We start from the raw sequence: 16,996 nt of genomic DNA, 5'->3' as shown, positions 1-16,996 counted from the left end.
TGACCTGCATTTCTCAGATATGAGTTTTTTAATTTTCTAAATCTCTAGACCTAGATTCAGAATTTGGAGCTGCAGATTTAGATTCTGGATAGAGTATCAGCAGGGGTTACCTGCACATTTGTGAACATTTCAGCAATAGGAGGAACTAGAAATACTCAGTGAATACATGTTACTCTAATTGGGTTTGTAAGCCCCATGGTCTCTAATCAGTTTCAGCTCTAAAGATAGGTAACCGAAAGAGGGTAAAATGGTTGATTGCAGCCCTGTGAAGTTTGTAGGAATCTGGTCTAGCCCCTTTAGAAGTGACTGTAGAGGACTATAAATACCAAATAGGCAGAGATATTATTCTGCCTGTGATAGCAGCACTTTGCAGCAAATTTGGGACTTGACTGGAAGCCTGAGAGGGTAAGGCCACTCCAGAGTAGATCCTGGGTGGCACTTTATATGTTTATTTTATATCTGGTAATTCTAGACAGTGTTTGGAAAATATCATTAAAAGAAAAATTTTTGGGTGAGGGGCAAAGGGAGGGACAGCATTAGGACAAATATTTAATGTATGTGGGGATTAAAATTAGATAACAGGTCGACAGGTGGAGCAAACCACTGTGGCACATGTATAACTGTGTCACAAACCTGCACATTTTACACATGTATCCCAGAACTTAAAATAAAATAAAGAAAAAATAATAATACAAATTTTTGGCTGAGTGTGGTGGCTCACGCCTTTAATCCCAGCACTTTGGAAGGCCAAGCTGGGTGGATCAGGGAATTCCTGAGGTCAAGGAGTTCCAGACCAGCCTGACCAACACAGTGAAACCCTGTCTCTACTAAAAATACAAAAATTAGCTGGGCATGGTTGTGCGTGTCTGTAATCACAGCTACTTGGGAGGCTGAGGCACAAGAATTGCTTGAACCAAGGAAGTGGAGGTTGCAGCAAGCCAAGATCATGCTACTCTACTCCAGTACTGGGCAATACAGTGGGACTCAGTCTCAAAAAAGTAATTTTTTTTCTTCAGCCAGAGAAACTCCACTATGATAGAACAGAAAGAAAACTATTTTATTATACAAATAACTTAGAATGTGACATGCATCACAGCCAATCTGCCTAAGAGATGAGAAAGATGGTTATCATAATTAGTCTACACATAAAATAATTTACAGCACCACATCATACATAGTTTATCTTCAATTCACCTGGTAATTGGAGAAACCATCCATGTATGCTAATTGGCTATATTCAGTAATGAAAAAACTTTTTTTTTTTTTGAGACAGAGTCTCACACTATCACCCACCCAGGCTGGATGGAGTGCAGTGGTACGATTTCGGCTCACTGCAACCTCAGACTCCTGGGTTCAAACAATTTTTCTGCCTCAGACTCCCAAGTAGCTGGGATTACAGGTACACACCAGCACACCCGGCTAATTTTTTATACTTTTAGTAGAAATGGGGTTTCACCATGTTTGCCAGGCTGGTCTCTAACTCCTAACCTCAGGTGATCCACCCACCTTGGCCTCCCAAATGCTGGAATTATAGGTGTGAGCCACTGCACCCAGTGTCTACTTACATTTTAAAGCAATGGCTCTCTACTTCCTTACCACTAGGCTCCAGCACTCCTGCTTGCCCTCTCCTGATGGCTAGTGTCTTCTCAAGACCCCATCATCTGTCACTAAAACACAGCCCACAGCACAGCACAGGGCTCACAGTTGGAAGATCACTTTACGTGAAGAGTAATTGCCATATCAGCACTCCAGTGCCACATCAGAGAATGAAGCCTGAGCAGCAGGAAAAGAACCTTCAGGTGCCCTGGGTAAAATTTCACTTTCAGAATAATGCAACTGAGAGCACTGCTTCAGCTGCAGTTTCTATTAAAAAAAAAAAAAAAGGTTTTAAAAAGTATTATTATTGAATATAGCCAATTAGCATACATGGAAAAATACTGCTGGATTTCCAGAATGAGTCTAGATAGAGATAGCTCCAGAGTTCTTGCTGTGACAGCCCACCTCATTCACAGACACCAAAGGATAGTAATAGGGTCTCTGAAACAGCCAGTCAGAGCATTGAAGAGAAAAACAGCCCTCAATTCTGAGAAAGATTATATTGAGAATAAAAAAGTTAAAAGCATCTATAAAATAATCACTCAGATGGCCGGGCACGGTGGCTCAAGCGTGTAATCCCAGTACTTTGGGAGGCCGAGGCGGGTGGATCACGATGTCAAGAGATCAAGACCATCCTGGTCAACAAGGTGAAACCCCGTCTCTACTAATAAAAAACACAAAAAATTTAAAAATTAGCTTGGCATAGTGGCGCGTGCCTGTAATCCCAGATACTCAGGAGGCTGAGGCAGGAGAATTGCCTGAACCCAGGAGGCGGAGGTTGCGGTGAGCCGAGATCGCGCCATTGCACTCCAGCCTGGGTAACAAGAGCGAAACTCTGTCTAAAATAAATAAATAAATAAAAACTCTAATTCAGATGCATTTTTTTGGTAACTCACTGGATTGAGAGAAACAAAATTCAGGATTCACCAACCAAAAACTGCCAATTAACCTCTGATCACATAAGCAGAAAAAGTATACATTAATCGTACAAATCAAGCAACAATGTAACTGTACCTAACCAGTTATTTAATTTTGTTTTAGTCATTGTGCACCTTTAAAAGTCTTTCCTTCAAGCTGCTCCCATAAACCACAAACTACAAACCACAGCTGGGCGGTCCACAGTTTTTGCATCACACTTTGATTAAATTTCTTCTAATTTTTTGCGGTGATGCCCATAATTTTTTTTTTTTTTTTTTTTTTTTTTGAGACGGAGTTTCGTATTGTTTCCCAGGCTAGAGTGCAATGGCGCGATCCTGCCTCACCGCAATCTCCACCTTCCGGGTTCAAGCGATTCTCCTGCCTCAGCGTGCCGAGTAGCTGGGATTACACGCGTGCGCCTCCACGCCCTGATAATTTTGTATTTTTAATAGAGACGGGGTTTCACCATGTTGGTCAGGCTGATCGCGAAGTCCTAACCTCCGGTGATTCGCCCGCCTCGGCCTCCCAAAGTGCAACATCACTGGCGTGAGCCACTGCGCCCGACACTCTCATAAATTTGTAATAGGTGAAAAGAGGAACTGGGAACCCCCGGACAAAAGCTCTTCGCATTCATGAACCCGCACCCTGAATCAGGATTCTCACCCGATGACCCTCCCGTGGTCCCTGCACAATCTGGGAGAGACACGGCCCTGTGGATGCCGAGCCGCCCAGAGATGGCTCCAGGCCAGGACACAGTCACTGCCCAGGGAAGAGACAGGACGCCTGGGGCTCGCAGTCAGCGAAGCCGCCATCTTATTGCTGAAGGGGGCGGAGGCCGAGCTCGGCAAGCAGAACTCCGGAGAACTCCGGGCGCAGACTGTGGAGCTAACTGCGGGGAGGCCTGAGTCCCGCCACAGCCCCTTCCCCCCGATTTCAACCAGCCCCTCCCTCTCTCGGGATGTCGTACCCAGCACTCTCACCATTTCTAGGCTTCCAGAGGGTCCCGGCGTCTTAGCTGCGGATCTTCCAATTTATGCAGTTCGCAAGGCCACAGAGGCTGGGCCTCTAGGAGGAGAGGACACAGCAGAGAAAGTGAGACCTAGAGCTCCGGCTGCAGGGAGACACAAAAGTGCCGCCAAATCCCGGAAGCCGTCTTGTCTGCTCCAGCTGCATGCCTGATTGGACGGGTCCTAGTCCAGAGTTTCTGATTGGATAACGTTTAAGGTCCCGACCCTTCAGGGCCTGAGTGACAGAAGATGTGCTCAGACTCTGGGCTCAATGAAGAGTGACAGCCTAAGCTGCAGCCTTTGCAGCCAGGGCTTCTTTTATTAACTGAGCCAAGCCCATCCCAGAGGGTATTTGCATTTAACCTTGTGTATAAGATCATATACATTTACAAATGATATTCGGCTACTCACAAAAATAATGTAAGTATTATTTTAGAATTTCAGATTTTATGGCCTTTGAGGCTTCTGGTCCATTAAGTAGGGAGCTTGAGACTTTTAAAAAAGAGGCTTTCTGCAAGGGAGTGAAAAGCAAAAAAAAAAAAAAGAAAATAGCAAAAAAAAAAAAAAAAAGACAATCCTCTGAAATAAAATGTGAGCCATACGTGAATTTTAAATTTTCTAGTAGTCAGGCCGGGCGCGGTGGCTTACGCCTGTAATCCCGTCACTTTGGGAGGCTGAGGCGGGTGGATAACGAGGTCAAGAGATCGAGACCATCCTGGTCAATACGGTGAAACCCTGTCTCTACAATACAAAAAATTAGCTGGGCATGGTGGCGCGTGCCTGTAATCCCAGCTACTCAGGAGGCTGAGGCAGGAGAATTGCCTGAACCCCGGAGGCGAAGGTTGCGGTGAGCCAAGATCGTGCCATTGCACTGCAGCCTGGGTAACAAGAGCGAAAACTCCGTCTTTAAATAGCAAAAAAAGGAAATAAAAATAAATTTTTTAGCAGTCAAACTTTAAAAAGAAAAAAAAAACAGTGCAATTGATTGTTACAATCTAATTAACCTAACATATCCAAAGTATTTAATATGGATGCAAAATGCAAGTATTAATGAAACACGCACACAAACACACACACACACACACACATATATGGAACTAAATCTTTGAAAATAACTTTGTATTTTACCTTTATAGCACATTGTAATTCAGACCAGCCACATTCCAGGCTCCCAGTAGCCACATGTCGCCAATAGCTGCCACATTAAAGTGCAGCTCTGATGTCTGGTGGGTGAAGAGCCTGAGCATTCCTTTTTTGCCAGAGGGGAGGGGACAGCCTCTCTCTACCAACATCTCTTCAGTTCCGAGAAACAGTGACCACAGAACAAACAGAGGACAGAAATAATAAAATAACCAGAGGTGGACCTGTGGTTACCTGTGGTTATTTTATTATCCACTGCTGACCACCTGTTGCTCACCTTAATTCCAAACATCAGACAGTGAAAAAAGAATGATGAGGCCACAGCTGGGCGCAGTGGCATATGCCTGTATTCTCAGCTACTCGGGAGGCTGAGGTGGGAGGATCGCTTGAGCGCAGGAGTTCTGGGCTGTAGTGCACTATGCCGATCGGGTGTCCTCACTAAGTTCGGCATCAGTATGGTGACCTACCGGGAGCAGGGGACCACCAGGTTGCCTAAGGAATGGTGAATCGGCCCAGGTCAGAAACAGAGCAGGTCAAAACTCCCGTGCTGATCAGTAGTGGGATCGCGCCTGTGAATAGCCACTGCACTCCAGCCTGAGCAACATAGGGAGACCCAGTCTCTAAAAACAATAAAAATAAAAAAATGATGGAGCCACAGTCTTAACCTGCAATGTTTAGATAAGTAGGAAATACACTAAAGGCAAACTTATTTTGTGATTTGGCCTTGGTCCTAATGGTCAGGCTGTGGTTATCCGTTCTCTTCTGTGGTGTGGGGGACGGTGTGAGTATAAGCACCAATCACGCACAGACATGTCTACATGTGTTTTTTGCATATTTAATATTCTCTTACAAGACATGGACTTTAAATCAGGAATAAAGATGCTCTGAGGTTTTTCTTCTTCCCTTGGCACTGTGCACAGGGTATACTGTGACATATTGCGAAGTTCTGCATTCAGGTTATGTGACTCTTTTCTTTTACCTTGGCCCAGAATATTTTGCACAAGAAGACATATTACTAGCCCCAACATATATAAAATGTGGGGCCCTCCCCTGGGTTCCTTCTACAGAGGGACTTGTGACATATCTCTGCATCAATCATCTAAGAGATGTGATGCTTTATTTTTGCCTGCACTCTGCCCACAGGAAAAATGGTGACTTATCTCGAAGCCTAGGGACCAGATGGTGTGTCTCTCCTGCCTGGGCCTTGACCACAGGGAGTGTTGTTACTCATTGCTGGGCTCAGCACCCAGGTGATGCGACTTTGCTTCCTGTGTTCTGCTTTCAGAAGTAAGTTGTAACATATTTTTGGCTGAGAATTCAGGTGATGTGACATGCCTGTCTGGTCTCTGCCCTCAAAAAAGATTATGAGGCTGGGCGGGTGGCTCATGACTGTAATCCCAGCACTTTGGGAGGCCGAGGCGGGTAGATCACTACGTCAAGAGATGGATACCATCCTGGTCAACATGGTGAAACCCGGTCTCTACTAAAGATACAAAAAATTAGTTGGGCATGGTGGCACATGCCTGTAATCCCAGCTACTCTGGAGGCTGAGGCAGGAGAATTGCCTGAACCCAGGAGGCAGAGGTTGCGGTGAGCCGAGATTGTGCCATTGCACTCCAGCCTGGGTAACAAGAGCAAAACTCTGTCTCAATAAATAAATAAATAAATAAATAAATAAAATAAAGATTGTGACATATTCTTGGCCCAGGTGTGAGAATCAACATGTCCCCCAGGAACACTTCAGGACCTTCAACCTTCGATACGTCATCTCACAATGCAGAAAGGCCCCTCCAAACTCAGGAAGGAACAAGTGGCTGTTGGCTTTCTAGGATCAGCATGAGTTCACATTTAATATTGTGGTTATGTCCACTTAAATATCAAGATTGTTTCTTCAATTTAGGTGCATAACACTGACAACTTAGGGGTAATCATAGGTAATTTGATTTGAACCACAAAGTTTATTCAAATGGCATATCTAAAAGATTTTAGTACTGGCTAATTTAAGATAAAAATGGGGCAGAGGCCAGGTGTGGGGGCTCATGCCTGTAATCCCAGCACTTTGGGAGGCCAAGGCGGACGAATTACAAGGTAAGGAAATCGAGACTATCCTGGCCAGCATGGTGAAACCCTGTCTTTACTAAAAAATACAAAACTTGGCTGGGCACAGTTGCTCACGTCTATAATCCCAGCACTTTGGGAGGCAGAGGCGGGTGGATCACTAGGTCAAGAGATCGAGACCATCCTGGTCAACAAGGTGAAATGCTGTCTCTACTAAAAATACAAAAATTAGCTGGGCATGGTGGTGCACGCCTGTACTCCCAGCTACTCAGGAGGCTGAGGCAGGAGAATCACTTGAACCCCAGAGTTGGAGGTTGCAGTGAGCCGAGATTACACCACTGAGACTCCAGCCTGGTGGCAGAGCATGACTCTGTCTCAAAAAAATATACATGGCAAAGTATTTTCCTGATGTTCAACTAATTTTTGCTTAGCATGAATGAGCAGTTTTATTAGTTAGTCTCATCATTAGACTTCTCACAATCCTTATTCAGTCCAAACAATATAATTTAAAAATTATCAGAAACCTGTACTCAAGTTGTCCGGGCTATTTCCATGCTTTCTTTAACCTCCTTACAGAACCAGTACTCTAGGATTTTGCATGCTTTTGAAGTTTATAGAGACTACATTAGAATTTTTAGGTGAGGTGGCTCACGCCTGTAATTCCAGCACTCTGGGAGGCCGAGACGGGTGGATCACGAGGTTACAAGCTCAAGACCAGCCTGGCCAACACGGTGAAACCCTGTCTCTAGTAAAAATACAAAAATTAGTTAGGCATGGTGGCACTTGCCTGTAATCCCAGCTACTCGGCAGTCTAAGGCAGAGAACTGCTTAAACCCAGAAGAGAGAGGTTGCAGTGAGTCAAGATCAAGCCATTGTACTCCAGCTTGAGTGACAGAGCAGGACTTCATCACAAAAAATATAAATAAATAAAATAAGGGCCGGGCACTGTGGGTCATGCCTGTAATTTTAGCACTTTGGGAGGCCAAGGTGGGTGGTTCACCTGAGGTCAGCAGTTCAAGACCAGCCTGGCCATTATGGTGAAACCCCATCTTTTTTTTTTTTTTTTTTTTTTTTTGAGACAGTTTCACTCTTGTTACCCAGGCTGGAGTGCAATGGTGCAATCTCGGCTCACTGCAATCTCCGCCTCCTGGGTTCAGGCAAGCCTCCTGAGTAGCTGGGATTACAGGCAAGTGCCACCATGCCTAACTAATTTTTGTATTTTTAGTAGAGACAGGGTTTCACCGTGTTGGCCAGGATGGTCTCGACCTCTTGACCTCGTGATCCACCCTCTTTGGCCTCCCAAAGTGCTGGGATTACAGGATTGAGCCACCGTGCCTGGCCAAAACTTCATCTTATAAATACATAAATAAATAAAATAAAAAGAAACTACATCAGAATTAAACCATTAACTATACAAATGACTGTATTTATTTATTTATTTATTTATTTATTTTTGAGATGGAGTTTCGCTCTTGTTACCCAGGCTGGAGTGCAATGGCAAAATCTTGGCTCACTGCAACCTCCACCTCCTGGGTTCAGGCAATTCTCCTGCCTCAGCCTCCTGAGTAGCTGGGATAACTGGCACATGCCACCGTGCCCAGCTAATTTTTTGTATTTTTAGTAGAGACAGGGGTTTCACTGTGTTGACCAGGATGGTCTCGATCTCTTGACCTCGTGATCCACTTGCCTAAGCCTCCCAAAGTGCTGGGATTACAGGCTTGAGCCACTGTGCCCAGCTACAAATAACTTTAAATAATTATGAAGAAACAAGTGAAACAAAAATAAACATAATAATGACTAATGACTTATACTGAAATAAATGATTTTTAGAAATTTCATACAACTGTGGAATAAATATTAATAATATATTTATTAAAATAGAAGTTGAAGATCAAACATTATCTCTAATTCAACAATGTTTTTCATGTAATTTTCTTTTCTTATCAAGATGGGGTTTCACCATCTTGGTCAGGCTGGTCTTGAACTCCCGACCTCAGGCGATCTGCCTGCCTTGCCCTCCAAAGTGCTTGGATTACAAGCGTGACCCACCACACCCGGCCGTTTTTCATGTAATTTAACATATCAAATAATTATGGTTTTTTTGGCTGTGCACAGTGGCTCATGTCTGTAATCCTGCACTTTGGGAGGCTGAGGCTGGCGGATCCCGAGGTCAGGAGTTCGAGACCAGCCTGACCAACACGGTGAAACCTCCGTCTCTACTAAAAATACAAAAATTAGCTGCTGGACATGATGGCATACTCCTGTAATTCCAGCTACTCAGGAGGCTGAGGCAGGAGAACCGCTTGAACCTGGGAGGTGGAGGTTGCAGTCAGTTGAGATCAAGATGCTGCACTCCAGCCTGGGAGACAGAACAAGGCTCCACCTCAAAAAAAAAAATTATGTTTTTTCTCTTTTGGATGTTGCATTGGCCCTCTGTAGCATCCAAATTTAGGGGACTAGGCTGGGTGCGGCCTAGTAATTCCAGCACTTTGAGAGGCTTAGGCGGGTGGATCACCTGAGGTAAGAAGTTTGAAACCAGCTTGGCCAACATGGCAAAAACCCATCTCTACTAAACATCCAAAAAACTAGCCAGGCATTGTGGCAGGTGCCTATAATCCCAGCAACTTGGGAGGCTGAAGCAGGAGAACTGCTTGAACCTGGGAGGCAGAGGTTGCAGTAAGCTGAGATCATGCCATTGCACTCCAGCCTCGGTGACAGAGTGAGGTTCTGTCTCAATTAAAAAAAAAAAAGTTAGGGGTCTAATAATACATAAAATTTGTGTTCCAAGAGAAAATTGCTCTACTTTTTTATTAGTATATTATTTATGGTAAAGCTAATTTTAATAAAACCTTACAAATAAATTTCTCATATTAGTCGTTTCTTTGCCACTCTAGATTTTCATTTTATAATCTCATAATTAATCATTTAAACTTTTTACATTTGATTTACTATTTCAGTTTTTCAATTTGAAACAACCATTAAGTAATTTCAAACTAGACTAATGTTTCTAAATTCCTTCACCAAAAGCGCATTTTGCTTTCATTTCAACGCTCTATGCAGAATTGTTTTTCATACATTTAGTTGATTTAATTATATATAAATTACATTCACTCTTTTTTATTCTTTTGGAGACTGAGTGTTGCTCTGTCACCCAGGCTGGAGTGCAATGGTGCAATATTAGCTCACTGCGACCTCAGCCTCCCAGGTTCAAGTGATTCTCCTGCCTCAACCTCCCAAGTAGCTGGGACTACAGGTGTGTGACACCACACCTGGCTAATTTTTTTTGAGATGAAGTTTCACTCTTGTTACCCAGGCTGGAGTGCAATGTCATGATCTTGGCTCACCGCAACCTCTGCTTCCCAGGTTCAAGCAATTCTCCTGGCTCAGCCTCCCGAGTAGCTGGGACTACAGGTGCACGCCACCATGCCCAGCTAATTTTTGTATTTTTAGTAGAGACGGGGTTTCACCTTGTTGACCAGGATGGTCTCAATGTTTTGACCTCATGATCCCCCCCCCCCCCCCGCCTCGGTCTCCCAAAGTGCAGGGATTATAGGTGTGAGCCACCGCACACGGCTGTATTTTTTTTTTTTAATTTTAAATGGCTTGCTGACTGAGTAATGTAGATAAGAAAACTTTTAATATTATTAATAGTATGAACCCAGAACTCAGGAATAAATTATTTTTTTAATGTTCAAAATAATATAATTGTCCGACCTACCCTCTGCGGGAGGACTGAGCTCGTTCGGAAAAAACCGGACAGCAGGTTAGAGGAAATTCCTTAAGTTCAGGCTTTATTGAGAGGAAAGAGCCTCCGGACAGACTAGCCGGGAGGAAGAGGAAAATGGTCTCTCCGCTCAGAGGAGCAGAGCTTTTTTATAGGGGGCTGAAGGCCTGAGGGAGTGGGAAGCTGAGGGAGCTGAGGTGGCGGGCAACGGTTGGTCAGTTTAAACCGCTGGGCGGGGAAGCCGGGCGGCGGGAAACTGGGAAGAGCTAATGAGGCGGGCGGTGATTGGTCAACCGGTTGCCGGGCGGGAGGTGGCTGCCTCCGGGAGGGAAGGCTAGAGCGGTATGTAGAGTGAGAGATAAGGGAGCCTCTTCGTGGGGGAGGGAAAGAGAGCTTTCACGGTAGGGGCAGAGTTTTCCAAACAATAATACTTTAAATTATATTTAATTACCAAGACTCTTGATAGGCTTCGTGGCTCATGCCTGTAATTCCAGCAGTTTGGGAGGCTGAGGCAGGCAGATCACCTGTGGTTGGGAGTTCAAGACCAGTCTGACTAACAGGGAGAAACCCCTTCTCTACTAAAAATACAACCTTAGCTGGGTGTGGTGGTGCAGGCCTGAAATTCCAGCTGCTTGGGAGCCTGAGGCAGAAGAATCACTTGAACACAGGAGGTGGAGGTTGCAGTGAGCTGAGAGTGCCATAGCACTCCAGCCTAGGCAACAAGAATGAAACTTTGTATCAAAAATAAAGAAATAAAATAAAATGAATCTAACTACCATTATAGCTCATGCCTGGCTGATGAGAATAAACATGGGTGGCTGGACACAGTGGCTCAAACCTGTATTCCCAAACATTTTGGGAGGCAGAGGAGGGTTGATCATGAGATCAGGAGTTCAAGACCAGCCTGGCCAAAATGGTGAAACCCCTTTTCTACTAAAACTACAAAAATTAGCCAGGTACAGTGGCAGGCACTTGTAATCCCAATTACTCGGGAGGCTGAAGCAGGAGAATCACTTGAACCTGGGAAGCAGAGGTTGCAGTGAGCCCAGATCACAACACTGCACTCCAGGCTGGGTGACAGAGAGAATCCTTCTCAAATAATAAAAAAAAAAAAAGATAAACATGGGTTACAAATCACTGATGTGGTCACTTTTTTTTTTCAGACTTAACACTTATTATTATGATGTAACAGAATTAACAAAAATTAACAAATTTTCTGTTCACTTGCTGTGTGCCTGGTGCACCTATGGCATTATTATCTGCCTAATGTTATTCGCATCCAATAGTACCAAATATTAAATGCCTTTAATAAAGAGATCCTCCAAACAGGCTTTGTGTGGGCGACAAGGCTGTTTTGTTTCATGTTTTGGTGCAAGTGGGCTGAATCCAAGAAAGGATAGGCAAAGGGAGTAGGGGTGGGAATTGGTTTTATAGGTTGGGGCAATTTGGGGAGGGGCAGGCATGTTACAGAGTAAGATCAGTTACAGTGGTGGGGGAGGGGCCAGGAGTATACATTACCATAAGTATAGTTGCAATGGCGGGTGGGGTTTAAGAATGGAAAGGATGTGGCGGGGCGCGGTGGCTCACACCTATAATCCCAGCACTTTGGGAGGCCAAGGCAGGTGGATCATGAGGTCAAGAGATCGAGACCACCTTGGCCAACATGGTGAAACCCCGTCTCTAAAAAATAAAAATAAAGAATAGAAAAAATGGTAGGTTGGGGTGGAGAGATATTCACAGAGCAAAGAACAATTAAAAATGGCAGGGTGGAGTGAGGAGTATTCACATTATCTTTTTTTTTTCCTTTTTGTTCCATGCTTCTGGAATACATTATTATAAAAACAGTTAAGATGGCAGGGTGGGGAGAGAAGCTCAATGTCTGAGAGAGGGGGAAGCTCAGCTGGGCGATAAGGGATAATGGCAAAATCACACAGTGTGAGGGGTGATTAGCTGAGGCAGGCAGGACTTAAGACTTTCTTGTTGTTGTTGTTGTCGTTGTTGTTGTTGTTTTAAAGATGGGGTTTCACCATATTGGTCAGGCTGGTCTTCAACTTCTGACTTTAGGTGATCCACCCGCCTCAGCCTCCAAAAGTGCTGGGATTACAGGCGGGAGCAACCATGCCTGGTTTAAGACTGTCTGGGTCCAGGCTGGCACATGGAGGCTGACACCTAACAAATGAAAACTCAAATAAACTTAAGGTAAAGAAGTGGAAACAGATAATCTATGCACATGCAAACCAAAATGAAAAAGGAGTAGCTGTTCTGATAGCAGACAAAACAGACTTTTTTTTTTTTGAGACAGAATCTAGCTCTGTCTCCAGTCACCAGGCTGGAGTGCAGTGGCACAATCTCGGCTCACTGCAACCTCCACCTCCCGGGTTTAAGAAATTCTCCTGCCTCAGCCTCCCAAGTAGCCAGGACTACAGGTGCATGCTACCACACCCAGCTAATTTTTGTGTTTTTAGTAGAGACAGGGTTTCACCATGTTGGCCAGGATGGTCTCGATCTCTTGACCTGGTGATCCACCTGCCTTGGCCTCCCAAAGTGCTGAGATTACAGGCTTGAGCCACCACACCCAGCCACAAAACAGACTTTAAATTAACAATGGCAGCCGGGCGCAGTGGCTCATGCCTGTAATCCAAGCACTTTGGAGGCCAAGGCGGGCGGATCACCTGAGGTTGGAAGTTCAAGACCAGCCTGACAAATATGGTGAAACTCCGTCTTTAAAAAAAATTAATAAAAAAAATTAACAATGGCAAAAAAACAAGGAATAACATTATATAATAATAAAAGAACTAGTCCAACAAGAAAGCATCACAATTCTACATACACATGCACCTAACATGGGAGCTCCCAAATTTATAAAATAATTTATTCTAGACGTAAGAAATGAGATAGAAAGCAAGGCAATAAAGAGCTGGGCATGGTGGTTCACACCTGTAATCCCAGCACTTTGGAAGGCCGAGGTGGGTGGATCACAAGGTCAGGAGGTTGAGACCATCCTGGCTAAGACGGTGAAACCCCATCTTTACTAAAAGTACAAAAAATTAGCCTGGCATGGTGGCACCTGCCTGTAGTCCCAACTACTTAGGAGGCTGAGGCAGAATAATTGTTTGAAGGTTGCAGTAAACTGAGATTGCACCACTGCACTCCAGCCTGGATAACAGAGGGAGGGAGAAAAGGAAGGAAGGAAGGAAGGAAGGAAGGAAGGAAGGAAGGAAGGAAGGAAGGAAGGAAGGAAGGAACAATAATTGTGGGGTACTAGAATACCCCACTGACAACACTAGGAAGGTCATCTAGATAGAAAGTCAACAAAGGGCTGAGCGCAATGGCTCACTGTGGGGATGGCTCCTGTGAAGGGTCCTTGACAGGACCCTCTCCAACTTGAGCTTGAGCCCATACACATTTCTCCTCTCCTGGAGGCTGTTGAGCTAAGGGAAAAGAGGAAGTCTAATTGTATTGATTATTTAATCATTTATTTTTGCCTCTGACATTTGCAACACAATGGCTGAGCTCAGGCCTTGTGGTCTAACAAGACATTGTGTGGTTTAATAGACGTTGTGTGCCTCATAGTTCCTTCTCTGCACAATAACTTTATAACTCTGTTTATTTCAGCTAACTCACTCATATTGTCTGCATGTAATCCTAAAAGAATAGATAAAGATTATCTCTATTTAGAATGACATTTGGAAATTTCCAGCTGTACCTTGTTAACGATCTTACCTGCTTGCTTGACTGAATTTAGATAAACACATGTTTAGATTTATGACCCCCTTTTGCAAACTTTATTGTTTCTTTGCTGTACACCCTCTGACTATGAGTCATACTTTCTGTACCCCTTTTTTGTGATTTTTGTTCTTGATTTTATTTCAAGATACAATGGAATGTATGTCACTCCTCAAGTACTGAAAGGTATATAACCTGTGGTGTGCACAAATAAACTTGCTGTTCTGGCATTGCCTGGCAGTCCTCCAGACCCCACTGTCTATCTATATTTTCTTCCGTGCACTCCCTCTTCCAGGTTGAGAACATTTGAGTGGAGCTGAGGCTCTCCACTGGTCGGAAGCCCCCCAGTAGACATGCCGAACCCCCACAGCTCACGCCTATAATCCCAGCACTTTGGGAGGCCAAGGTGGGTGGATCACGAGGTCAAGAGATTGAGAATGTTGGGGACCCTCCCGTGTGCGACTGCAGAGCAGGTGTTCACTATATGGGAGGTTGACCCCAGAAGCAGAGCCCCTAGACAGAGGGAAGTAGAGATAGGGAAGTTGAGGACAGGAAAAAAGGAGAATCTAGCTAAAAGATAACCAGATGGGCGAAACCAGATGGCCCCCCGCATTCATGAGGAACAAACTTTTTTGCTACAAGAAACTTGCTTATGAGCACCAAAGATATTATTTTCTTCCATAGCCACCTTTCACTTAGCTGTCAATTTATTATATAGAATTGATGATTTAGCTACTTATTTTTCTCCTTACCATGACATCAATCAGACCCTGAAAACTATATATTCTTAGCCCTCAGATAATAAACTGAATGACAGAGCAATGTCTCTTCATCCCTCCTGACCCTGCTTCTGTCTCCTTTATTATTTCCTGCACGCTCCCCATTCAGGTTGGAACCCTCTTGCTGGTCAAGAGTTCCCAGCAGAAGAGACCATCCTGGTCAATGAGGTGAAAGCCCGTCTCTACTAAAAATACAAAAAAAATTAGCTGGGCATGGTGGTGCATGCCTGTAATCCCAGCTACTCGGGAGGCTGAGGCAGGAGAATTGCCTGAACCCAGAAGGCGGAGGTTGCGGTGAGCTGAGATCATGCCATTGCACTCCAGTCTGGGTAACAACAGTGAAACTCCGTCTCAAAAAAAAAAAGTCAACAAAGATACAAGGAACTTAAATTATAGCCTAGAACAAATGAACTTAACAGATATTTACAGAACATTTTACCCAACGACTGAAGAATATACATTCTATTTATCAGTTCATAAAATATTTTCCAAATTAGACCATATATAGGCCATAAAACAAGTCTCACCAAATTTAAGAAAATCAAAATTATATCAAATACTCTTTCTGACCACATTGGAATAATATTGGAAATCAATTCCAAAATGAATCCTCAAAACCTTGCAAATGTTTGGAAATTAAATAACCTGGTCTTGAATGATTGTTGCATCAACAATGAAATTAAGATAAAAATCTAAATGTTTCTAAAACTAAACAGATGCGTGGGCATGGTGGCCAGCCTGTGGATGGGTGACCTGGAACCCTACATGGATGAGAACTTCCTACATGGGGGAGACTGTAATGAGCATCAAATTTATCTGAAACCGCCTCACCGGGATCCCAGCTGGCTACTGCTTTGTAGAATGAGCAGATTTGGTCACAGCTGAGAAGTGTTTGCATAAAATTAATGGGAAACCCCTTCCAGGAGCCACACCTGTGAAACGTTTTAAACTGAACTATGCCACTTATGGGAAACAACCAGATAACAAACAAAATTCCGCTTTGTGGGGGACCTAACCCCAGATGTGGAAGATGGCATGCTGTATGAATTCTTCATCAAAGTCTATCCCTCCTGTCGGGGAGGCAAGCTGGTTTTGGACCAGACAGGTGTGTCTAAGGGTTATGGTTTTGTGAAATTCACAGTTGAACTGGAACAGACACGAGCCCTGATGGAGTGCCAGGGAGCAGTGGGACTGGGGTCTAAACCTGTGCAGCTGGGCGCAGCAATCCCTAAAGCGAGCTGTGTAAAGCCAGTGGAATATAGTCAGATGTACAGTTACAGCTAAAATCAGTATTACCAGCAGTACCAGAACTACTATGCTCAGTGGGGCTATGACCAAAACACAGGCAGCTACAGCTACAGTTACCCCCAGTATGGCTATACTCAGAGCACCATGCAGACATATGAAGAAGTTGGAGACAATGCATTGGAAGACCCCATGCCACAGCTGGATGTGACTGAGGCCAACAAGGAGTTCATGGAACAGAGTGAGGAGCTGTATGACGCTCTGATGAATTGGCAGCCCCTGGACACAGTGTCTTCAGAGATCCCTGCCATGATGTAGCTAGGCCAAAGGACAAGCCAGGCTGCACCACATAAGATGAGAGACTCCTTTTAAAATAGCCAGGCACAGTGGCTCATGCCTGTGATCCCAGCTCTTTGGGAGGCAGAGGCAGGCAGATCACAAGGTCAGGGGTTGGAGATAAGCCTGGCCAATTTGGCGAAACCCTGTCTCTACTAAAAAAAAAAGATAAAAATTAGCCAGGTGTCGTGGCACACGCCTGTAATCCCAGCTACTCAGGAGGTTTGAGGCAGGAGAATTGCTTGAACCCAGGAGGCAGAGGTTGCAGTGAGCTGAGATCACCCCACTGCACTCCAGCCTGGGTGACAGAGTGAGACTCCGTCTCCAAAAAAAAAAAAAAAACTATAAAACCTTTTTGGAAATATGATTTGTGAGATTTTAATAATGTCTGTTTCTGGAGATTATGAATAAAAAAAAAAAACCTAAACAATAGTAGTTTAAAGGGTCGACAAGAGAAAGTAGAATAG

General features: G+C 44.3%; 1 protein-coding gene and 1 pseudogene across 2 annotated transcripts in view; one reads left to right on the top strand and one right to left on the bottom strand.

Moving 5' to 3' along the window:
- Positions 1 to 3,674, bottom strand: part of LOC100402354 (uncharacterized) — a 33,255-nt gene extending 29,581 nt beyond the window's left edge. For both annotated transcript variants that reach the window (XM_035285526.3, XM_078359875.1), the window contains exon 1: positions 3,495 to 3,674. In XM_035285526.3, coding sequence (XP_035141417.3) covers positions 3,495 to 3,497 — 3 coding nt within the window. In that variant the 5' untranslated portion in view covers positions 3,498 to 3,674. The remainder of the gene's footprint in view (positions 1 to 3,494) is intronic.
- A 12,000-nt stretch (positions 3,675 to 15,674) lies between these two features.
- Positions 15,675 to 16,511, top strand: LOC100411066 (tRNA selenocysteine 1-associated protein 1 pseudogene; annotated as a pseudogene).
- The last annotated feature ends 485 nt before the right edge of the window (positions 16,512 to 16,996 follow it).

Source organism: Callithrix jacchus, chromosome 22 (assembly GCF_049354715.1).
Source record: "Callithrix jacchus isolate 240 chromosome 22, calJac240_pri, whole genome shotgun sequence".
NCBI lineage: Eukaryota > Metazoa > Chordata > Mammalia > Primates > Cebidae > Callithrix > Callithrix jacchus.
Note: the sequence above shows the minus strand (reverse complement) of the source record. Positions and strands in the feature narration are given on the sequence as shown.